Genomic DNA, 23,889 nt, shown 5'->3' with positions numbered 1-23,889 from the left:
ATGAATAAACAATATTCTGCTTTTATATGTATGTACAAATATCTCCTATTTTTGTGCAATAATCCCAAATTTTTTGTTGACTTTTTGAATTTTATTTTTTCGGTTGTTTATCAGGTAGAAGCTAGGCCCTACAAATTTATTGTATAACTTTTATAAAGTAAAGTATTGCGTGATTTGTAATTTTTATTTCCTGTATATGTACTGAAATAATGGTTTTTATTTCAGACAAATAATACTCTGCCTTACAATTAAATTAGGGATACTGGTATTCCGGAGTATGAAGTTCAATTCAAAGACAAGCTTATTACAGATTTAAATCAAATTGTAAGCAAAAGTGTTCTCGTTTGAAAGGACTAAAATTATATATTTCCAAAACAGAGGTGACTCTTTATGCATCTCTTTATAAATATTCCAATCCGACGTGATACACAGATTTTAACTTGATTTTGTCGACCAATACATATTATTAAATTAACATCAGAAAATCCATAGCGTTTCGCGTAAATATTTAGCCAAAAACCATGAAGTAAAATAATTCGTTGGTATTTTAAAATTAAAATTTAAGTTCCAAATTCACAGTACTTTAACAAAGAGTTCAAATCATATATTATGCGGATAACGCATTCCGCAACAACATAGAAGAAGTCCAACTTTCTTATATTATTTTCCCGAAAACTTAGCTCACTTACTCAGTTCACCCTTTGCAATCGCAACAAATTTTTGAAACGTGACTCCTTAAGCACATGTGACAATATTTGATAAAGAAACCTTTTCGCTACCTTAAGAAAAATGAACATGAAAGATCTCACGATCATAAAATTAAACATCATGTTAACATATCAACAAAGAAGTCATTCTATCTTCAAAACATGCAATTGAAAACCTATCTGAAATATGACATCTCTACATTTATTAGACCTAGGGATTAATGAACTAGGTCAATTTTCGGATGGACAATTATTTAGAACAATAAGATATCAAAATATGTATGGGGGTCCGCGAAATTAAATAAGTTCTTCAAGGGGTCCGCGAAGTAAAAATCGGTGGGAACCGCTGGTCTAGTCTATAGTCTAGTCTATAGTCTAGTCTATAGTCTAGTCTATAGTCTAGTCTATAGTCTAGTCTATAGTCTAGTCTAGTCTAGTCTATAGTCTAGTCTATAGTCTAGTCTATAGTCTAGTCTATAGTCTAGTCTATAGTCTAGTCTATAGTCTAGTCTATAGTCTAGTCTATAGTCTAGTCTATAGTCTAGTCTATAGTCTAGTCTATAGTCTAGTCTATAGTCTAGTCTATAGTCTAGTCTATAGTCTAGTCTAGTCTAGTCTATAGTCTAGTCTATAGTCTAGTCTATAGTCTAGTCTATAGTCTAGTCTATAGTCTAGTCTATAGTCTAGTCTATAGTCTAGTCTATAGTCTAGTCTATAGTCTAGTCTATAGTCTAGTCTATAGTCTAGTTTATAGTCTAGTCTATAGTCTAGTCTATAGTCTAGTCTATAGTCTAGTCTATAGTCTAGTTTATAGTCTAGTCTATAGTCTAGTCTATAGTCTAGTCTATAGTCTAGTCTGTGTTCTAAAGTATAGTCTGTAGTCTAGTCTATTGTCTAGCGGGAAATTTGTGTAGGTTTGTTTACTTTCAGCACTTTTGTTTGGCCCAGCAAAATACATATTTAGGGTCATATATGATATCCATAGCAATTTAGATCTTTACGCTTTAGAAATGTCATAATTATCAGAGCAAATGTACGTTTAATAAGACTAAATCATCAAAATACCCTTCAAATTAAAATCTCTTTGTACAATAAATTACCAGACTAAATTTATAGTAACACAATTTTCTTTATATAAAATTAAATTAGTAGCATTTCAACAACTTCGTTGTAACTTCCTGCTTTCTTTCATTTTACAAAAAGTTTCCTTTATCAGGATACTAATATCGAATTTTTTATGTCACAACAAAATATTGACACATTTGTACCATATTCGTTACAAAATCTAAAAATCCTTTATATATTTTTGACTGCGTGGGATAAAAGAAATGTCTACATATTTCTTTTATATCCCTTGTATCCCTACATATTCCTACAAATGTGTAAGTACATTTTGAAAAAGCCACACAAAGATACTATGTATTGACCGTAGTATTATATCCTTATGGCGACAACAATCCTTTTGACCGGATGTAATCTTAAGAGATACTGTAGTCTAAGTGCTTGTTGTCATACACATGCCCAAATGCCAAAATACCGAATACACATGTATTTGTATTTACGTATACTCTAGCAATATTTGGCAGTATGATAAACATTCCAAATATTCGCAATACCAAAGCAGAAACTATAAATACTTATAGTTGTGAATGAAATTATAGCAGAATATAGACAGACATCTTATGATATTAGTTAAGCGATTCCCTAAATTTCCTACGAAATATTTGTTTACGTGAATTCAAAATTACTCAAAGCCCATAAATCTTTCTTTCTTTAATTCTTTCTTTAATTAAAAATTCCTAAAGTTAGTGCTATATTTTTCAGCATTCTTATAATCTGTATCGAAAACATATAACTTTCGCTCTAAGGTTATTGCAAAATGACTTCTGTACTACAATTTTCTAAATAAAAAACATGGAACGAAAAAGGAATACAAAAAGAATTGCAATATATCTTAAATCTTTACATCTTTTTATAACTAAACACACTGATTTCATAGTTTTTTATAATGCAGCAAAATTTTATCTTGTCAGAGATTTTTTACATTTATTGACATTAGTTCTACAAAAACAATAAAACAAGAGCACAGAAGTAGAGAGTCCACCCATAAATCTGCTAGTAATTTTGGCAAAGGTTGTAGGAAAATGTAGGTCAAATAAATCAGTAAAACTGTAATGCACGACTAAATATATATTTGTTTAAAGTCTGGCAAATTCATCTTGTAAAAAATTGGTCAGAGTATGAACATTTTTCTCGAAAAAACTTGGTCGGACACTGACAACTTTTTCTAGTAAAAAGTTTGTCAGATTATGACTTTTTTTTTTCTAGTAAAAAGTTCTTCAGAGACCGACAACCTTTTCTAGTAAAATGTTCGTCAGAGTATGACAAGTTATTCTAGTCAAAAGTTCGTTAGATTCTAAAAAATTTTTCTAGTAAAAAGTTCGTCAGGGTCTGACAATTTTTTCTAGTCAAATTTTCAAGAAAACGTTCGTTAGAGTCGGACAACTTTTTCTAGTAAAAAGTTCCTCAGAGACTGACAACTTTTGCTGGTAGAAAGTTTGTCGGAGTCCGACAACCTTTTCTGGTAGATAGTTATCAAAGTCTGACAACTTTTTCTGGTAAAAAAAATCGTCAGAGTCTGACATATTTTTTTGATAGTTAAAAGTTCGTCAGAGTATGACAACTTTTTCTAGTAAAAAGTTCATCAGAGTATGACAAATTTTTCTAGTAAAAAGTTCGTCAGAGTATGACAACCTTTTCTAGTAAGAAGTTCGTCAGAGTATGACAACCTTTTTTTAGTAAAAAGTTTGTCGGAGTATGACAACTTTTCTATTAAAAAGTTAGTCAGAGTATAACAACTTTTTATAGTCAAAATTCTTCAGATTCTGGCAACTTTTCTAGTAAAATGTTCGTCAGAGTCTGACAACTTCTTCTAGAAAAAGTTCGTCAGATTCGGACAACTTTTTCTAGTAAAAAGTTCGTCAGAGTCGGACAACTTTTTCTAGTAAAAAGTTCGTCAGAGTCGGACAACTTTTTCTAATAAAAAGTTCATCAGAGTCGGACAACTTTTTATAGTCAAAATTCTTCAGATTCTGACAAATTTCCTAGTAAAAGTTTGTCAAAAGTTCGTCAGATTCTGACAACTTTTCTAGTAAAAAGTTCGTCAGATTCGGACAACTTTTTCTAGTAAAAAGTTTGTCAGAGTATGACAACTTTTTCTATTCAAAAGTTCGTCAGAATATGACAACTTTTTCTAGTAAAAAATTCGTCAGAGACTGACAACTTTTTCTAGTAAAAAGTTTGTCAGAGTATGACAACTTTATCTATTAAAAAGTTCGTCAGAGTATGACAACTTTTTATAGTCAAAATTCTTCAGATTCTGACAAATTTCCTAGTAAAAAGTTTGTCAAAAGTTCGTCAGATTCTGACAACTTTTCTAGTAAAATGTTCGTCAGAGTCTGACAACTTCTTCTAGAAAAAGTTCGTCAGAGTATGACAACTTTTTCCAGTAAAAAGTTCGTCAGATTCTGACAACTTTTCTAGTAAAAAGTTCGTCAGATTCGGACAACTTTTTCTAGTAAAAAGTTCGTCAGATTCGGACAACTTTTTCTAGTAAAAAGTTCGTCAGAGACTGAGAACTTTTTCTAGTAAAAAGTTTGTCAGAGTATGACAACTTTTTCTATTAAAAAGTTCGTCAGAGTATGACAACTTTTTATAGTCAAATTTTTCAGATTCTGACAAATTTCCTAGTAAAAAGTTCGTCAGATTCTGACAACTTCTCTAGTAAAATGTTCGTCAGAGTCTGACAACTTCTTCTAGAAGAAGTTCGTCAGAGTCGGACAACTTTTCTAGTAAAATGTACGTCAGAGTCTGACAACTTCTTCTAGAAAAAGTTAGTCAGAGTCGGACAACTTTTTCTAGTAAAAAGTTCGTCAGAGTCGAACAAATTTTTCTAGTAAAAAATTCGTCAGAGTCGGACAACTTTTTCTAGTAAAAAGTTAGACAGAAAGTAGAAAGTTAGTCAGAGTCTGACAACCTTTTCTGGTAGAAAGTTGGTCAGAGTCTGACAACTTTTTCTGGAAGAAAGTTGGTCAGAGTCTGACAACTTTTTCTGGTAGAAATTTCGTCAACAACTTTTTCTAATAGAAAGTTCGTCAAAGTCTAACAACTTTTTTCAGTAATAAGTTGTTCAGACTTTTTCTAGTAAAAAGTTGTTCAAACTTTGACAACTTTTTCTAGTTAAATGTTGCTCAGAATCTGATAACTTGACTAGTAAAATGATACTCAAAATCTGAAAACAATTTTTACTAAATAGTATCTAAATATCTGACAACTTTTTCCGGTAAAAGTTGCTTAAAATCTGACTATTATAATCCTGAAAAGTTGCTCAAAGTTCTGTAGTTCAATCATAAAAGAGCTTTGCGCAAAATTTTTTTTTAAATTTAATTTATTTGAGTAGTTTTAAGCACACATTTCTTCAAATACCATATATAGCTAAAATATAATATGAATAAATTGTATTATTAATACATTATTAAATATTTCGTTACTTATACATAGTACATAGATAAACATTAGAGTCAAAAATTTTATAAATTACCTAAGCTTAAATATTAGTAATTAGCTAAATATATACTATAGGTATAATAATTTCAATTTAATACTTGTAAATATAAAAAAATAAATATAAAATATACATTAAAATTACTTACACACATATAAAACTTTAGGGGATTTCTCAATGAGATTTTTTTTGTTTAGATTTATTACTATTTTTACTACATATTTGTAGATACACATTTGGTTAAAGCTTCAGAAGATTTTCTTTGTTAAACAGCATTATACCGTCATCCTTGAAATTGTTAAACTCTGGCCTCCATTGATATTGAGGATGTTCTTGGAGCCAGATTATTGGCTAATTCTCAGCTATTGTTATTTGCACTCATACAGTTGAGGTTCGAAAGCCAAGTAAATGATTTAGAAGTTCTGTTAGAAATGAAAATTAAATATTTAATTAAATTAAAAATAAAGTACCTTTTCTTGCAAAATGTTGTTCAGATTCTGACAACTTTTTCTAGTAAAAAAATGTTTAGATTCTGATAACATTTTCTAGTGAAAAGTTGTTCAGATTCTGACAACTTATTCTAGTAAAAAATTACTCAGACTCTGACAACTTTTTCTAGTAAAAAGTTGTTCAGATTCTAATAACTTCTTCTAGTCAAAATTTGTTCAGATTCAAACAACTTTTTTTAGTAGAAAGTTGTTCAGGTTGTGACATCTTTTTGTTCAGATCCTGTCAACTTTTTGTTCAGATCCTGACAACTTATGTTGTTCATATTCTGAGAACTTTTTCTAATAAAAAGTTATTCAGAGTCTGACAGCTTTTTCTATTAAAATGTTGCTCAGAGTCTGACTGAGCAACATTTTAAACTTTTTTTAGTAGAAAGTTGTTCAGGTTGTGACAACTTTTTGTTCAGATCCTGACAACTTATGTTGTTGATATTCTGAGAACTTTTTCTAATAAAAAGTTGTTCAGAGTCTGACAGCTTTTTCTATTAAAATGTTGCTCAGAGTCTGACATCTTTTTCTAGTAAAAAGTTGTTCAGATTCAGACAACTTTTTTTAGTAGAAAGTTTATCAGGTTGTGACAACTTTTTGTTCAGATCCTGACAACTTATTCTAGTAAAAATTTGTGCGAATTCTGACTTTGTCCAGCAAAAAGTTGCTCAGATTCAGACAAGTTTTTCTAGTAAAACAGGGTTCAGATTCAGACAACTTTTTCTAGTAGAAAGTTGTTCAGACCCTGAAAACTTTTTCTGATAAAAAGTTGTTTGTATTTACACAAACCTTTCTAGTAAAAAGTGGTTAAGATTCAGACAACTTTTTCTAGTAAAAAGAGGTTAAAATTTTAATAACTTTTTCTAGTAAGAAGTTGTTAAGATTCAGACAACTTTTTCTAATAAAAAGCTGTTCAGGTTTTGACAACTTTTTCTAGTAAAAACATGTTCAAGTGCAATGTTTAAAAGCTTGTAAGGTGGTTAAGGTATAAAAAGCTTTATGATGACCATGACTATTTTGTTAAAAAATTATTTTGAAAAAACTAAAACCCAAAAATCATAAAATTAAAAAGTTAGTAAAAATAAATCAAATAAATAAATAAATAAATTTTATTTAAAAATAAATTCATTAAAAGAAAAACATATTTACTAAATTAAACTATTAAGCCATAAACTTAAAACTAATGTAAGTTGTTGCTACAAAAGTCATATTAATTTGTAGTTATATTCTGTTACTTTGTCTTATTAAGTACACAAAAAAAAAAGCTTAAAAAAAACTAAAATATATTTATTATTTAAATAAAATATATAAATTATTTTTTAAAAGGAATGAATTATTTTGTTGGTGCTAGCGAGTGCAGGTTAAATGTTTGTATAGTGGGTGTAAAAAGTTTTGTGAAAATTTGTGATCAAAAACCAAAAAAAAAAACAGTTTTTCTCAAGCTCACTTGACTTGTCGTGGATCTTCTCTTTGATATTTGGCAAAATCTAAGAAAATTTCCTCTAGTGTTGTCTGGGATATTGAATAATCCTCGATGTTTAAATCATCACGATTACGTTCCATGAGACCAAAGATTTTGGACCATTTAATACTTGAAAGGGGAATGTAGAAGGTGAGAATACCTTGGTATTCCTCTCTGTAGTTGAAAAGGAGAGAAAAAGAAGAGTTAGTTTGTAAAACAAAATGTTTTAGTTTTGTTACTTACTGTAAAATAGCTTGTGGAAACTCTCTTTCCACAAATGCCTTAACATTTTGTATATCCTGACTCATAATGTGGGCAGGCGCCGAAGATTCATCGGCATTTGAGATAATGGAGCTGTAGAAAGAAACGATTTTAAAAACATTCAAAACAAGTGACAATTTCAGCAATTTACTCACTTTCTTATCTTCACCATATCAGCATTACGTTTCACTTTAATCTTTAATATCAGACCCTTGGAGAATTTATTCTTTAAATGTTGTGTGGAGCCAATACATTTAAATTCACCATTCACCATAATGGCTAGACGGGTACACAACGCCTCACATTCTTCCATACTGTGAGAGGTTAATACTATAGATTTGCCTGAATCACGTATACGACAAACCATATTCCATAGCTGACGTCTGGCAGCTGGATCCATACCGGTGGTAGGTTCATCCAAATAGATGACCGAAGGACTACCTATCACCGCTATAGCAGTACTTAATTTACGTTTATTGCCTCCACTGTAAGCTTTCGTTTCTTTATCTAAATGTTTCATGAAACCAAACGATTTGGCTAATTCCTCCGTTATGTGATTAATGCGATCCTTGTGGATTCCTCTGAGTAAACAGAATATTTTCAAAGTTTCACGGCCTGTTAAATCTTCCAAGAGAGCATCAAATTGTGGACAATAGCCGATTTCCTTATATATTTCATTCATATCGGAGGCTAAGTTAAGACCCTTAACATAGGCGCTGCCAAAAGTGATGCGTTCATCACCAGTCATCATTTTAAAGGTGGTGGTTTTGCCGGCGCCGTTAACACCCAACAATCCAAAACATTCAACTCTGAAATTGCAAAAAAATAGGGATTTCAAAAACTTTGTATAAAATAGTTTGCACGAAGTTCAACTTACGGTTTAACACACAGCGATACTTGGTTAACCGCCAAAAATTTACCATAATATTTAGTAACACGATCCAGGACCAAATTTGTGACTGTTAATTCAGATTCTGACATATTCAAAATACGTTGTTTTTCATTATCAACATCTTCATCGAAATAACCATCTTCGGGTGGTGGAGGAGGTTTACTGGAATTGTTAAAACAAATTATTATGTTTTAAGGAATATTCTGTTTCACGTTTAATTCTAGTTTAGTTCAAGTTCAGTTCTATTAGAGTCCTAGTTCAGTTCTAGTTCTAGTTCAGTTCTAGTTCTAGTTCAGTTCTAGTTCAGTTCTATTTCAGTTCTATTTCAGTTCTAGTTCAGTTCTAGTTCAGTTCTAGTTCAGTTCTAGTTCTAGTTCAGTTCTAGTTCAGTTCTAGTTCAGTTCTAGTTCAGTTCTAGTTCAGTTCTAGTTCAGTTCTAGTTCAGTTCTAGTTCAGTTTAGTTCAGTTCTAGTTCAGTTCTAGTTCAGTTCTAGTTCAGTTCTAGTTCAGTTCTAGTTCAGTTCTAGTTCAGTTTAGTTCAGTTCTAGTTCAGTTCTAGTTCAGTTCTAGTTCAGTTCTAGTTCAGTTCTAGTTCAGTTCTAGTTCAGTTCTAGTTCAGTTTCTAGTTCAGTTCTAGTTCAGTTCTAGTTCAGTTCTAGTTCAGTTCTAGTTCAGTTCTAGTTCAGTTCTAGTTCAGTTCTAGTTCAGTTCTAGTTCTAGTTCAGTTCTAGTTCAGTTCTAGTTCAGTTCTAGTTCAGTTCTAGTTCAGTTCTAGTTCAGTTCTAGCTCAGTTCTAGTTCAGTTCTAGTTCAGTTCTAGTTCAGTTCTAGTTCAGTTCTAGTTCAGTTCTAGTTCAGTTCTAGTTCAGTTCTAGTTCAGTTCTAGTTGAGTTCTAGTTCAGTTCTAGTTCAGTTCTAGTTCAGTTCTAGTTCAGTTCTAGTTCAGTTCTAGTTCAGTTCTAGTTCAGTTCTAGTTCAGTTCTAGTTCAGTTCTAGTTCAGTTCTAGTTCAGTTCTAGTTCAGTTCTAGTTCAGTTCTAGTTCAGATCTAGTGCAGTTCTAGTTCAGTTCTAGTTCAGTTCTAGTTCAGTTCTAGTTCAGTTCTAGTTCAGTTCTAGTTCAGTTCTAGTTCAGTTCTAGTTCAGTTCTAGTTCAGTTCTAGTTCAGTTCTAGTTCAGTTCTAGTTCAGTTCTAGTTCAGTTCTAGTTCAGTTCTAGTTCAGTTCTAGTTCAGTTCTAGTTCTAGTTCAGTTCTAGTTCAGTTCTAGTTCAGTTCTAGTTCAGTTCTAGTTCAGTTCTAGTTCAGTTCTAGTTCAGTTCTAGTTCAGTTCTAGTTCAGTTCTAGTTCAGTTCTAGTTCAGTTCTAGTTCAGTTCTAGTTCAGTTCTAGTTCAGTTCTAGTTCAGTTCTAGTTCAGTTCTAGTTCAGTTCTAGTTCAGTTCTAGTTCAGTTCTAGTTCAGTTCTAGTTCAGTTCTAGTTCAGTTCTAGTTCAGTTCTAGTTGAGTTCTAGTTCAGTTCTAGTTCAGTTCTAGTTCAGTTCTAGTTCAGTTCTAGTTCAGTTCTAGTTCAGTTCTAGCTCAGTTCTAGTTCAGTTCTAGTTCAGTTCTAGTTCAGTTCTAGTTCAGTTCTAGTTCAGTTCTAGTTCTGTTCTATTTCAGTTCTAGTTCAGTTCTAGTTCAGTTCTAGTTCATTTAGTTTAAAAATTTTAACCTTAATACTTACAAACTTCTTTGTTTGATTTTATAAATCAGTTCACTAACTAGACTGTATTCACGTACTATAATGATTAAGAAGAATATAACAGCTGTCACCACCATGTAAACGGTTTCAGGTAAAACACCAGGTTCCTCCCAGGCAAAATAAGGGATAGTGTCTAAAAGAATAATAAAAGTTAGTAAAATAGAGAAGAGGAACAGGTTAATGATTACAGTTAGAATAAAAAGTAAGTCTTAAATGTCCACAATCTCTTTTTTTATCGGCTAGTTATAAATTCTTGATTTAACACTAGTAAATTATATTTACTTACTACAACATTTTGGTACTAATTGACATCTCAAGGCATCTGGTAAAATAACAATAAGATTGGCGCTGCAAGCTTCACGGGTAGCCACATTTATATACAGCTTATTTAAGCCCATAGCCAAAGAGAAATGAGGGAATATTCTAAAGAACCAGCCCAATAAATTGGCAGTATCCTTGGTATCGAAGAAATCAAACGACATAACTATAACCACGATAAACAATGCCATACCTAAGAACAAATAATAAATTAGTATAAAATCTTCGACATTCCAAAATTAATTACTTACCCGCAAATATATTTATTATAGAAATTCTAGCAAAACCCGTAGCAGGTTCAGTGAAATAAAACGAAATCAAATAGGTAAATGGAAGCACAGAACAACCGAATAATATGATAACCAAGAAATAGCGAGCTATAAAAGTTTATGCATTAAACAATATTATTTAATATTTAGCGTGGAATTCCAAAACTTACCCAGATCACCAAATGCCGAAAAACCCTGCTCCTGCCAACAGGCTATGGTGGCTATGACTATAATAGCGGTCAGGGCAAATGTCAAAATATCCCATAACAATTGTGATAACCAGAAAGTCCACACTTTAACGCCACCCACAAATTGTAACAGTTTAGAGCGTGTTTCACGTTCCTTAATCAAAAACAATATATAAAAGGCACTAACGAAACAGAAGCAGAAACACAAATTTGTGGATAACTGAGTGCCCAAATTATTGCCAGTGTTTAATTGTGTTAGACGAGTTTCAGTAGTATAGGGTAGAGGAGCATTTGTAATGGTAATCTGATAAGAGTCGTCCATTAAGGCTCTGAAAAAATTTAAATGATAACATTAGTTTAGTTCGGTTCTAGTTCTTTTCTTGTTTCAGTTCTGGTTCAGTTCAAGTTCTAGTTCAGTTCTAGTGCAGTTCTAGTTCAGTTCTAGTTCAATTCTAGTTCAGTTCTAGTTCAGTTCTAGTTCAGTTCTAGTTCAGTTCTAGTTCAGTTCTAGTTCAGTTCTAGTTCAGTTCTAGTTCAGTTCTAGTTCAGATCTAGTTCAGTTCTAGTTCAGTTCTAGTTCAGCTCTAGTTCAGTTCTAGTTCAGTTCTAGTTCAGTTCTAGTTCAGTTCTAGTTCAGTTCTAGTTCAGTTCTAGTTCAGTTCTAGTTCAGTTCTAGTTCAGTTCTAGTTCAGTTCTAGTTCAGTTCTAGTTCAGTTCTAGTTCAGTTCTAGTTCAGTTCTAGTTGAGTTCTAGTTCAGTTCTAGTTCAGTTCTAGTTCAGTTCTAGTTCAGTTCTAGTTCAGTTCTAGTTCAGTTCTAGTTCAGTTCTAGTTCAGTTCTAGTTCAGTTCTAGTTCAGTTCTAGTTCAGTTCTAGTTCAGATCTAGTTCAGTTCTAGTTCAGTTCTAGTTCAGCTCTAGTTCAGTTCTAGTTCAGTTCTAGTTCAGTTCTAGTTCAGTTCTAGTTCAGTTCTAGTTCAGTTCTAGTTCAGTTCTAGTTCAGTTCTAGTTCAGTTCTAGTTCAGTTCTAGTTCAGTTCTAGTTCAGTTCTAGTTGAGTTCTAGTTCAGTTCTAGTTCAGTTCTAGTTCAGTTCTAGTTCAGTTCTAGTTCAGTTCTAGTTCAGTTCTAGTTCAGTTCTAGTTCAGTTCTAGTTCAGTTCTAGTTCAGTTCTAGTTCAGTTCTAGTTCAGTTCTAGTTCAGTTCTAGTTCAGTTCTAGTTCAGTTCTAGTTCAGTTCTAGTTCAGTTCTAGTTCAGCTCTAGTTCAGTTCTAGTCCAGTTCTAGTTCAGTTCTAGTTCAGTTCAGTTCTAGTTCAGTTCTAGTTCAGTTCAGTTCTAGTTCAGTTCTAGTTCAGTTCTAGTTCAGTTCTAGTTCAGTTCTAGTTCAGTTTTAGTTCAGTTCTAGTTCAGTTCTAGTTCATAGTTCAGTTTTAGTTCAGTTCTAGTTCAGTTCTAGTTCAGTTCTAGTTCAGTTCTAGTTCAGTTCTAGTTCAGTTCTAGTTCAGTTCTAGTTCAGTTCTAGTTCAGTTCTAGTTCAGTTCTAGTTCAGTTTTAGTTCAGTTCTAGTTTAGTTATAGTTCAGTTCTTCTTCAGTTCTAGTTCAGTTCTACTTCAGTTCTATTTCAGTTCTTTTTCAGTTGTACTCACTTGATCATGGCATTATGCACCAAATTCACTGTCAAAGGCGCTGTATGTAAAGGTTGATTATTCAGCCAAGCAGTAATGTTATTAGGTCTTATGGAAGCCGCAGCCAAATACCTTGAATTAATGCGCACTTGTATTTCTTTACCCAAATCCAAAATGTAATCAGTGAAGTTTTGTTTACCCGTTTCAAGGAATTCATAATCACTGCCATACGATGATGATATACTCTTATATTTACCAGCTATTTTGTACGACAAGGAGTCCTGCGTTACATTATTGTCCACTTCCAAAACCGTAACCGCCAAAGGATATTGAGTTAAACTCATAGTCATGGGCTGTAGTTCATTAAAGGTACCCTGAGTGCGAGTAATTAAAACGGTAACAGTAACAAAGAATATGGGCATAATATTTTGTATAAGGAAGAGCAATTTATTGCGATAGGTATAGAGGAATTTCTTTAACATCATGGCACTCCATTGATTGGTCAAGAGATTGACACCCTTTAGCAAGTGGGTATTTTCGGTGAACAGACCTTCAGCTGTTAGGAAATATTAATTTTTTCAATAAGTGTTTTATAAAAACAAAAATATAGCAAGGAAACTTACAAGTTATTGATTCTACATCATCATCGGCATAACCGGAACCACCATTCATGATGGCACTGGCTTGTTTACGACTGCCATCATTGGCATTTTCAGCTCCCACTTTCATAAATACCTCTTCCAATGATGTAATGCCTATACCGTAACCATTTAGTTTTAAATCATCTGACTGTTCTTCTAAGGAACCAAACATTTCTTCAAATTTACTGGAGTAGTTGTCAGGCAATTGATAGGATAATTCGGCACCAATATCGGCTTCCGGTTGTAAATCGGGTATGTAAGTTTGCAATAACCTGGTAATTTCGTCAGCATTACAACCATCACGTTTAACACAAATCTATTCATATAAAAAACGTTATTGCAATAGCAGATAAATATACATTTTCATTTCAAGCTTTTCACTTACCAATCTATAACCCGAACCATATTTCTTTTTCAAAAAGAACGAAGTACCATGACATTTCAATTCACCATCACACATAATCGCTATACGATCACCCAAAACATCAGCTTCGTCCATGAAATGAGTAGTTAACAAAATAGTACGTCCCACCTTTTCACCTTGCAGCAGATCCCATAATTGACGACGAGCCGAAGGATCCATACCCGAACTGGGTTCATCACATAAAACAACTTTCGTATTGCCGGTCAAAGCACAACAAACAGATAATTTACGTTTCATGCCGCCCGAAAGTTTTTTCGAGGCCACATTAGCTTTATCTTCCAACTCGATCATCTTAACATATTTATCAACTTCCCGCTTAATATCATCTCCCTGAAGACCCTTCAAACGACTAAAGAAAGTCAAATGCTCGGCCACGGTTAAATCATCAAACAGCACATTATGTTGAGGACAAACACCCAATGACATTCTAGCTCCCTCTATGTTAGTGCGTATATCACTGCCATTAATAATGGCCGTGCCTGCAGTAGGAGGGAACATACCGGTCAACATGGAAATGGTGGTAGTTTTACCAGCACCATTATGACCCAACAACACTGTAATTTCATCTTCATACATATTCACCGACAAACCTTTTACCGCCATTTTATCACCAAATTTCTTTTTCAAGTTCTTAACCTGTAAACCCACATGTTTACCCGAAGGTTCTGGTTCAAAAGCATCAGGATTTTGTCTCTCTATATGACCGTTTGGTATATCCTCTACACCAATATAATCCTTTTCGCCACACCAAAATTTGGCGGTGAAAATAAAATTCCATTTCTTTGGTACACCAAATTCACCGGGGAATATTTGCTCAACATACAAACACACACACATATAGATAACACAGGAAGCCAACATCATAAGTATAATATAACCCACAGTAAGATTGTCATCAATATTGACGGGAGTGAACAGATTGCTCCATTGGAAACCCTCCCCCGTACCTTCAAACTCGAGTATTAATTTAAATGCAAAACCCATGGCAGTATTGGAAACTAAACACCAACCAAGTTTGGAACCCAAACTTAGGTCATCGTAAGTCTGTATGGTAAAGGAGAATGGCATGTAGGCAATGAACCAGACTAAACCGGTAACAGCTGCTGCGGTACTGGCCTTCGAGAAGAATGTGGCCATCATGAAACAGAAACAAATGCTTGTAATGATGTAGATCAGCATGAAGAAAAGTAAAACGGACCAATCGGCGTGGGTTAAGACGGCCACATCATCAGCCCAACGGATCTGTAAATAGAAACGATATAAAATTTAGTTCTTGTTCTGTTTTACTCAATTTATTTCTAGTTCAGTTCAGTTCTCGTTTAGTTCTAGTTCAGTTCTAGTTCAGTTCTAGTTCAGTTCTAGTTCAGTTCTAGCTCAGTTCTAGTTCAGTTCTAGTTCAGTTCTAGTTCAGTTCTAGTTCAGTTCTAGTTCAGTTCTAGTTCAGTTATAGTTCAGTTCTAGTTCAGTTCTAGTTCAGTTGTAGTTCAGTTCTAGTTCAGTTCTAGTTCAGTTCTAGTTCAGTTCTAGTTCAGTTCTAGTTCAGTTCTAGTTCAGTTCTAGTTCAGTTCTAGTTCAGTTCTAGTTCAGTTCTAGTTCAGTTCTAGTCCAGTTCTCGTTCAGTTCTAGATCAGTTCTAGTTCAGTTCGAGTTCAGTTCTAGTTCAGTTCTAGTTCAGTTCTAGTTCAGTTCTAGTTCAGTTCTAGTTCAGTTCTAGTTCAGTTCTAGTTCAGTTCTAGTTCAGTTCTAGTTCAGTTCTAGTTCAGTTCTAGTTCAGTTCTAGTTCAGTTCTAGTTCAGTTCTAGTTCAGTTCTAGTTCAGTTCTAGTTCAGTTCTAGTTCAGTTCTAGTTCAGTTCTAGTTCAGTTCTAGTTCAGTTCTAGTTCAGTTCTAGTTCAGTTCTAGTTCAGTTCTAGTTCAGTTCTAGTTCAGTTCTAGTTCAGTTCTAGTTCAGTTCTAGTTCAGTTCTAGTTCAGTTCTAGTTCAGTTCTAGTTCAGTTCTAGTTCAGTTCTAGTTCAGTTCTAGTTCAGTTCTAGTTCAGTTCTAGTTCAGTTCTAGTTCAGTTCTAGTTCAGTTCTAGTCAGTTCTAGTTCAGTTCTAGTTCAGTTCTAGTTCAGTTCTAGTTCAGTTCTAGTTCAGTTCTAGTTCAGTTCTAGTTCAGTTCTAGTTCAGTTCTAGTTCAGTTCTAGTTCAGTTCTAGTTCAGTTCTAGTTCAGTTCTAGTTCAGTTCTAGTTCAGTTCTAGTTCAGTTCTAGTTCAGTTCTAGTTCAGTTCTAGTTCAGTTCTAGCTCAGTTCTAGTTCAGTTCTAGTTCAGTTCTAGTTCAGTTCTAGTTCAGTTCTAGTTCAGTTCTAGTTCAGTTCTAGTTCAGTTCTAGTTCAGTTCTAGTTCAGTTCTAGTTCAGTTCTAGTTCAGTTCTAGTTCAGTTCTAGTTCAGTTCTAGTTCAGTTCTAGTTCAGTTCTAGTTCAGTTCTAGTTCAGTTCTAGTTCAGTTCTAGTTCAGTTCTAGTTCTAGTTCAGTTCTAGTTCAGTTCTAGTTCAGTTCTAGTTCAGTTCTAGTTCAGTTCTAGTTCAGTTCTAGTTCAGTTCTAGTTCCGTTCTAGTTCAGTTCTAGTTCAGATCTAGTTCAGTTCCAGTTCAGTTCTAGTCGGATTCTAGTACAGTTCTAGTACCAGTTCTAGTTCAGTTCTAGTTCAGTTCTATGTCAGTCCTAGTTAAATTTTTCACTTACCTTCATTAGAATTGTAATCAATATCGCCGATATGCCCAGCATTATAAATGATTTAACAAACCATGCCGTCCAGTGGATCCAATTATTTAAACCCATGATTTTCATAACTTCTTTCAACTGTTTCTCTTTTTCTGCTGTAATATACTAAATAAAAAACAATTATTAAATATTTTAATTATGAAAGAATCAAAATAATCAAGAATCCAAAAACTCACCTTAACAATATAAGTACAAGGATAAATAAAACTCAAAAGTATAATCAATGACATGATGGATGAAAGACCCTCTAACAGAGGATCAAATATATAAGCCGGATACGGATAACGTTGCATATACACATAAGGCAAATCATTATTTCCTGTAACCAATTTCATGTACGCCATCGAAATAGCATTTTGTACGGGTAAGAAACCCTCACGCAAATAGCCCACCGGCAAACCACCATCTTGAGAATCAGCATTTCTGGGACCCGACAAATCGATGGGCATAAAAAGTTTCATTGTCAACCAGGTCATGGGTAAATTTTGTGACGATGTTCGCAATTCACTGGGAAAACGTAAAGCAAACGAGAAATCCTTAGGATACGTGTCAATATCACTCCAACTATCATTGAATTGTACTCCCGTTAAATGTTTGCCACCTTCTAGGTCATATTGCATTGCTATAGCATCTTTATAGCCTTGAATACCATTTAAATTCAAAGCATTAGCAGCTTCTTGAACGATTTTCTTTAATAAAGGATTTTCAGGAGCATAGCCTAGGGAGTGGGGAACCGGTTTGGGATTGGGCAAATTCGCCATGGTTTCTCTAAAGGAAAGAGAAAGTAATTATTAATTATATTAATTTGTTTATTAGAAAGTTATTTAGTTATAATGGTACTACTTATTATTGGAGGGTTTTAATTTAGTTAATACACATACATTAAGGCTTTTGATGTAATTAAAATTTCTTAAATAATATTAGTATAAGTAATGACCACTACCAATCTAATTAAGTCTATGGATAATATTATTTTTAAATAAAATAACTTTTTTACTAATATACTAGTTCTCATATTGAAATTGAGACTAGACATGAAATACCAAATCCAAGAATGAAATAAGTAGAAAATAAATAAAAAAAAACGTTTAGGTTAAATTAAGACTACAACTATATCGTAAATATGTAATCAGAACTTTCGTGATATCTACTATATCACGTTATTCTCTTATTCATATTCTTATCAATTGATTATGGGATTTTATAAAAACTAGTATTTATGGAAGGTGTATATATTAAGCAATTACAAACCCTTAATGTTTTAGCGTCTAGAGAAGCTTCATTCCTTCTTCTTACTACATATTTATATTTATATTAGGAAAAAAACATACAACTAAATCAGAACTGTACTAGAGCTGAACTAAAATTGAACTAGATCTAAACTACAATTGAACCATAACTAAACTATAAATGAACTAGAACTGAACTAGAACTGAACTAGAACTGAACTAGAACTGAACTGAACTAGAACTGAACTAGAACTGAACTAGAACTGAACTAGAACTGAACTAGAACTGAACTAGAACTGAACTAGAACTGAACTAGAACTGAACTAGAACTGAACTAGAACTGAACTAGAACTGAACTAGAACTGAACTAGAACTGAACTAGAACTGAACTAGAACTGAACTAGAACTGAACTAGAACTAAACTAGAACTGAACTAGAACTGAACTAGAACTGAACTAGAACTGAACTAGAACTGAACTAGAACTGAACTAGAACTGAACTAGAACTGAACTAGAACTGAACTAGAACTGAACTAGAACTGAACTAGAACTGAACTACAACTGAACTACAACTGAACTAGAACTGAACTAGAACTGAACTAGAACTAAACTAGAACTGAACTAGAACTGAACTAGAACTGAACTAGAACTGAACTAGAACTGAACTAGAACTGAACTAGAACTAGAACTAAACTGAACTAGAACTAAAACTGAACTAGAACTAAAACTGAACTAGAACTAAAACTGAACTAGAACTAAAACTGAACTAGAACTAAAACTGAACTAGAACTAAAACTGAACTAGAACTAAAACTGAACTAGAACTAAAACTGAACTAGAACTAAACCTGAACTAGAACTAAAACTGAACTAGAACTAAAACTGAACTAGAACTAAAACTAAAACTGAACTAGAACTAAAACTGAACTAGAACTAAAATTGAACTAGAACTAAAACTGAACTAGAACTAAAACTGAACTAGAACTAAAACTGAACTAGAACTGAACTAGAACTGAACTAGAACTGAACTAGAACTGAACTAGAACTGAACTAGAACTGAACTAGAACTGAACTAGAACTGAACTAGAACTGAACTTGAACTAGAACTGAACTAGAACTGAACTAGAACTGAACTAGAACTGAGCTAGAACTGAACTAGAACTGAACTAGAACTGAACTAGAACTGAACTAGAACTGAACTAGAACTGAACAAGAACTGAACTAGAACTGAACTAGAAGTGAACTAGAACTGAACTAGAACTGAACTAGAACTGAACTAGAACTGAACTAGAACTGAACTAGAACTGAACTAGAACTGAACTAGAACTGAACTAGAACTGAACTAGAACTGAACTGGAACTGAACTAGAACTGAACTAGAAGTGAACTAGAACTGAACTAGAACTGAACTAGAATTGAACTAGAACTGAACTAGAACTGAACTAGAACTGAACTAGAACTGAACTAGAACTGAACTAGAACTGAACTAGAACTGAACTAGAACTGAACTAGAACTGAACTAGAACTGAACTAGAACTGAACTAGAACTGAACTAGAACTGAACTAGAACTGAACTAGAACTGAACTAGAACTGAACTAGAACTGAACTAGAACTGAACTAGAACTGAACTAGAACTGAACTAGAACTGAACTAGAACTGAACTAGAACTGAACTAGAACTGAACTATAACTGAACTAGAACTGATTTAGAACTGAACTAGAACTGAACTAGAACCGAACTAGATAAATTTCTTTAAACTAATTATCTAACATCATCTATGGAATTTTATATAGCAACTAGGATTGAAAATTTTTAACGTAAAAAAAAGTTTTATATATTGTACTTTTGCAAGAGATAAAGAACAATTTTTTTAATGTACATATATACATATTAACCAAAGTGGTTAAACGCGTTTAAAAATTTCAAATTACATCAAACAGAATTAGTCCGATTATATAGTGACATATGTTATCGAGAAATTGCCGATGTTTGACTGAAATTATCAAATTTCTCTAATTTAAAGTTTTATTGCAATTCAAAATTATTTCAGCACAGACAAAAGACAAGTAACGTTTTTGATTAAATAAATGACGTGTCGGTGCTATTGTGTTCTTAATTTTCACATAGTGTGAACGGAAAAAATAACGAGGCGTGATGGACAATTAAAACGCAACAGTTTGTGTATTAAAAAATTATATTATTAACATGCAAAAGTACATATGTATTTATTAATATTTTATTAAAATTTAAACCATTTGATTGATGGTTTTAATTTGAAGAATTTTGTATGTGAAAAATATTTAGTTTCCATAATATGTGTGACTAATATGCTAACGTGGCCATTTACAAAATGTTTCTGTTTTCGTTAATTTAACTGCAAATTACATTATTTACGTCATTAGCTAGGGAAGCAATGTGTAAAAAATCAATTAATTTGCAGAAAATACAGTGTAAATCATTTGCTTGTGGGTAGAGCATTTAAAAATTCTTTTGAATTATTGCAACAACGAATGTTAATAGTCTTAGTATGTATTAGTAGAAATTGAAAATATGAACTTAAATAATTATTTTTAAGTTTTAAATTATTGAGATAAACTTCTAATATAAGTATAGGTGGTTATGGGTTAAACATTTCAAACTACTGGGTTAACGTTTTAATAATACGATTATTAATTTGTTTAATATGTGTTAATTTCAAAACTAATTTACAAACAATTCCAGTGCCCATTACAAAATGCAAATATAAACAATTTAAAACGTGCAATATTTTACCTGTCTTTCGATAGAGCACTTAATAAAAATCTACGTATCGCTCGGGCCTTTACTACATAATCACTTTGGTTTAATTTTTTTAATATTATTTTATTTTTTATTTACATAAAAGAAATATTAAATGAAAATGTTTAAAAATAATTGAATTGGCAATAGTTATATTCTTTTAAAATTTAATTTTATTTTAAAAAGTTTATTAAATTTTTCTAACATTTATCACAATCCCAACTTCTGTGTAATATTTATTACAAAATAAAGAAAAATATCAAAATTACAAGTTTCGAAAACTTTATCTTTTTTATCTGAGAAAGTTTTCATAAAACTGAACTGGAAGAGAACTAGAACTGAACTAGAACTTAACTAGAACTTAACTAGAACTTAACCAGAACTGAACTAGAACTGAACTAGAACTGAACTAGAACTGAACTAGAACTGAACTAGAACTGAACTAGAACTGAACTAGAACTGAACTAGAACTGAACTAGAACTGAACTAGAACTAGAACTAGAACTGAACTGAACTAGAACTAGAACTGAACGAGAACTGAACTAGAACTGAACTAGAACTGAACTAGAACTGAACTAGAACTGAACTAGAACTGAACTAGAACTGAACTAGAACTGAACTAGAACTGAACTAGAACTGAACTAGAACTGAACTGAACTAGAACTGAACTAGAACTGAACTAGAACTGAACTAGAACTGAACTATCAATCAAATCAATTAATTTGCAGAAAATACAGTGTAAATTATTTGCTTGTGGGTAGAGCATTTAAAAATTCTTTTGAATTATTGTAACAACGAATGTTAATAGTCTTAGTATGTATTAGTAGAAATTGAAAATATGAACTTAAATAATTATTTTCAAGTTTTAAATTATTGAGATAAACTTCTAATATAAGTATAGGTGGTTATGGGTTAAACATTTCAAACTACTGGGTTAACGTTTTAATAATACGATTATTAATTTGTTTAATATGTGTTAATTTCAAAACTAATTTACAAACAATTCCAGTGCCCATTACAAAATGCAAATATAAACAATTTAAAACGTGCAATATTTTACCTGTCTTTCGATAGAGCACTTAATAAAAATCTACGTATCGCTCGGGCCTTTACTACATAATCACTTTGGTTTAATTTTTTTAATATTATTTTATTTTTTATTTACATAAAAGAAATATTAAATGAAAATGTTTAAAAATAATTGAATTGGCAATAGTTATATTCTTTTAAAATTTAATTTTATTTTAAAAAGTTTATTAAATTTTTCTAACATTTATCACAATCCCAACTTCTGTGTAATATTTATTACAAAATAAAGAAAAATATCAAAATTACAAGTTTCGAAAACTTTATCTTTTTTATCTGAGAAAGTTTTCATAAAACTGAACTGGAAGAGAACTAGAACTGAACTAGAACTTAACTAGAACTTAACTAGAACTTAACCAGAACTGAACTAGAACTGACCTAGAACTGAACTAGAACTGAACTAGAACTGAACTAGAACTGAACTAGAACTGAACTAGAACTGAACTAGAACTGAACTAGAACTGAACTAGAACTGAACTAGAACTGAACTAGAACTGAACTAGAACTGAACTAGAACTGAACTAGAACTGAACTAGAACTGAACTAGAACTAGAACTGAACTGAACTAGAACTAGAACTGAACGAGAACTGAAATAGAACTGAACTAGAACTGAACTAGAACTGAACTAGAACTGAACTAGAACTGAACTAGAACTGAACTAGAACTGAAGTAGAACTGAACTAGAACTGAGATAACTGAACTATTTCAAAATTAGTTTGAGATTGCGATAAATTTTTATAAAAAACTTAAAATATATATATATATTTAAATTATTGTACTTACTCGAATAAATTAAGATTACTTATATTTTGTGGATTATAATAGGTAATCGGTTTTGGTTCGGCCACCACTAATGTACGTACTAACACCAGTAATAAGGAGAAAATGGCCGGCAAAAATAATTCGATAATAAGTTGCCATTTTTGATTCCATTGTAGAAGCCAATTTTTCCACAGTAATAACTTAAACTTTTGCCAACTAGTAACTCGAACCATTTTAGTTTTTTTCTTAAAAATTTACTAATTTATTAAATACTAAGATGAGACATTAAGATTCTGTAGGATAACGATGGAAGAAGTAGGAGCAGCGGGATTTTATGTTTAACAATTCCTTTGTGTAAACCAAATGAGAATTTTAAAGATGTTAAAATACTGTAAGACAGAAAAGAAAAGTGACAAGTTAATAAAATAATAATATATATGGAAATACATAATATTTTTATTCTTATTTAACATAATTTCTGTGAAACTCTTAAATGTTTTTTATTATAGTGTTAAAATTATCGATATATTTTTATGTCACTTGTTTGTTTTTATTAACAGACTGAATATTTCCGATAAGATTACTATATATTTTTAGTATACCCTTATTATTTAGTTTTTTATACTTCTAACATTTATTTAGATTATGTTTACTAAAGCATTTACAATTTCTACAATCTAAAATGTTGATAGAAACATTGACTTTTACAAGTTCAATGTTACTTACTACAAGTGCAAATTCTTTGATGTGAATGAGTGAAAAAATCAATAAAATTTTCGATGACATTTATCTTTTTAAAAAAACATTTGTATAGAAAATTTTAGATAAAATCTCTTTTTTTATAGAAAATTTCCGATAAAATTTCTTTTTTTATACAAAATTTTCGACAAAATTTATTTTTTTTAGAAAATTTTCGATAAAATCGGTTTTTTTTAGAAAATTTTCGATAAAATCTGTTTTTTATAAAAAAATTTTCGATAAAATTTTATAGAGAATTTGCGATCAAATTTCTTTTTTTATAGAAAATTTTCGATAAATTCACTTTTTTTATAAAAAATATTCGATTTTCGATAAAATTTTTTTTTATAGACAGTTTTTGATAAAATATCTTTTTATATAGAAAATTTTCTATAAAATCTATTTTTTTAATAGAATATTTTCTATAAAATCTATTTTTTTAATAGAATATTTTCGATAAATTTCTTTTTTTATAGAAAATTTTCGATTTTATAGTAATTTTTTAATAAAATCTATTTTTATAGAAATTTTTTTTTATAAAAAATTTTTGATAAAATCTCTTTTTATAGAATATTTTCGATATAATCTCTTTTTATAGAAAATTGTCATTCTCTTTTTATAGAAAATTTACGTTAAAAATCCAATTTTATAGAAATTTTTTATTAAAAATTTTCGTTAAAAATCTCCTTCTCATAGAACATTTTCGTTAAAAATCTCTTTTTATAGAAAATTTTTGTTAAAAATCTCCTTTTTATAGAACATTTTCGTTTAAAATCTCTTTTTATTGAAAATTTTTGTTAAAAATCTCTTTTTCATAGAACATTTTCGTTAAAAATCTCTTTTTATAGAAATTTTTTATTAAAATTCGAAAATTTTCGTTAAAAATCTCTTTTTATAAAAAATTTTCATTAAAAATCTCTTCTTATAGAAAATTTTCGTTAAAAATTTCCTTT

At 31.4% G+C, this 23,889-nt stretch overlaps 1 protein-coding gene across 5 annotated transcripts in view; it reads right to left on the bottom strand.

Moving 5' to 3' along the window:
• Nucleotides 1-5,454: 5,454 nt before the first annotated feature.
• Nucleotides 5,455-23,889, bottom strand: part of LOC119608422 (ATP-binding cassette sub-family A member 3) — a 44,148-nt gene continuing 25,713 nt past the window's right edge. For 2 of the 5 annotated variants that reach the window (XM_037962844.1, XM_037962843.1), the window contains exons 2-17: nucleotides 22,220-22,587; nucleotides 21,410-21,472; nucleotides 16,522-17,113; nucleotides 16,307-16,450; nucleotides 13,541-14,821; nucleotides 13,138-13,471; nucleotides 12,536-13,070; nucleotides 10,875-11,221; nucleotides 10,687-10,812; nucleotides 10,404-10,628; nucleotides 10,100-10,250; nucleotides 8,366-8,542; nucleotides 7,644-8,297; nucleotides 7,471-7,581; nucleotides 7,213-7,401; nucleotides 5,455-5,693 (exon numbers count right to left, since the gene is read on the bottom strand). In XM_037962844.1, the coding sequence (XP_037818772.1) occupies nucleotides 5,630-5,693; nucleotides 7,213-7,401; nucleotides 7,471-7,581; nucleotides 7,644-8,297; nucleotides 8,366-8,542; nucleotides 10,100-10,250; nucleotides 10,404-10,628; nucleotides 10,687-10,812; nucleotides 10,875-11,221; nucleotides 12,536-13,070; nucleotides 13,138-13,471; nucleotides 13,541-14,821; nucleotides 16,307-16,450; nucleotides 16,522-17,113; nucleotides 21,410-21,472; nucleotides 22,220-22,431 (5,205 nt within the window). In that variant the 5' untranslated portion in view covers nucleotides 22,432-22,587 and the 3' untranslated portion in view covers nucleotides 5,455-5,629. Of the gene's footprint in view, nucleotides 5,694-7,212; nucleotides 7,402-7,470; nucleotides 7,582-7,643; nucleotides 8,298-8,365; nucleotides 8,543-10,099; nucleotides 10,251-10,403; nucleotides 10,629-10,686; nucleotides 10,813-10,874; nucleotides 11,222-12,535; nucleotides 13,071-13,137; nucleotides 13,472-13,540; nucleotides 14,822-16,306; nucleotides 16,451-16,521; nucleotides 17,114-20,343; nucleotides 20,683-21,409; nucleotides 21,473-22,219; nucleotides 22,588-23,889 lie in introns of those variants that run through there. The other 3 variants (XM_037962848.1, XM_037962845.1, XM_037962846.1) reach the window with 3 other exon arrangements.

Source organism: Lucilia sericata, unplaced genomic scaffold (assembly GCF_015586225.1).
Source record: "Lucilia sericata isolate MDLA Ls3-8-SP2 unplaced genomic scaffold, ASM1558622v1 Contig000834F_arrow, whole genome shotgun sequence".
Lineage (NCBI taxonomy): Eukaryota > Metazoa > Arthropoda > Insecta > Diptera > Calliphoridae > Lucilia > Lucilia sericata.
Note: the sequence above shows the minus strand (reverse complement) of the source record. Positions and strands in the feature narration are given on the sequence as shown.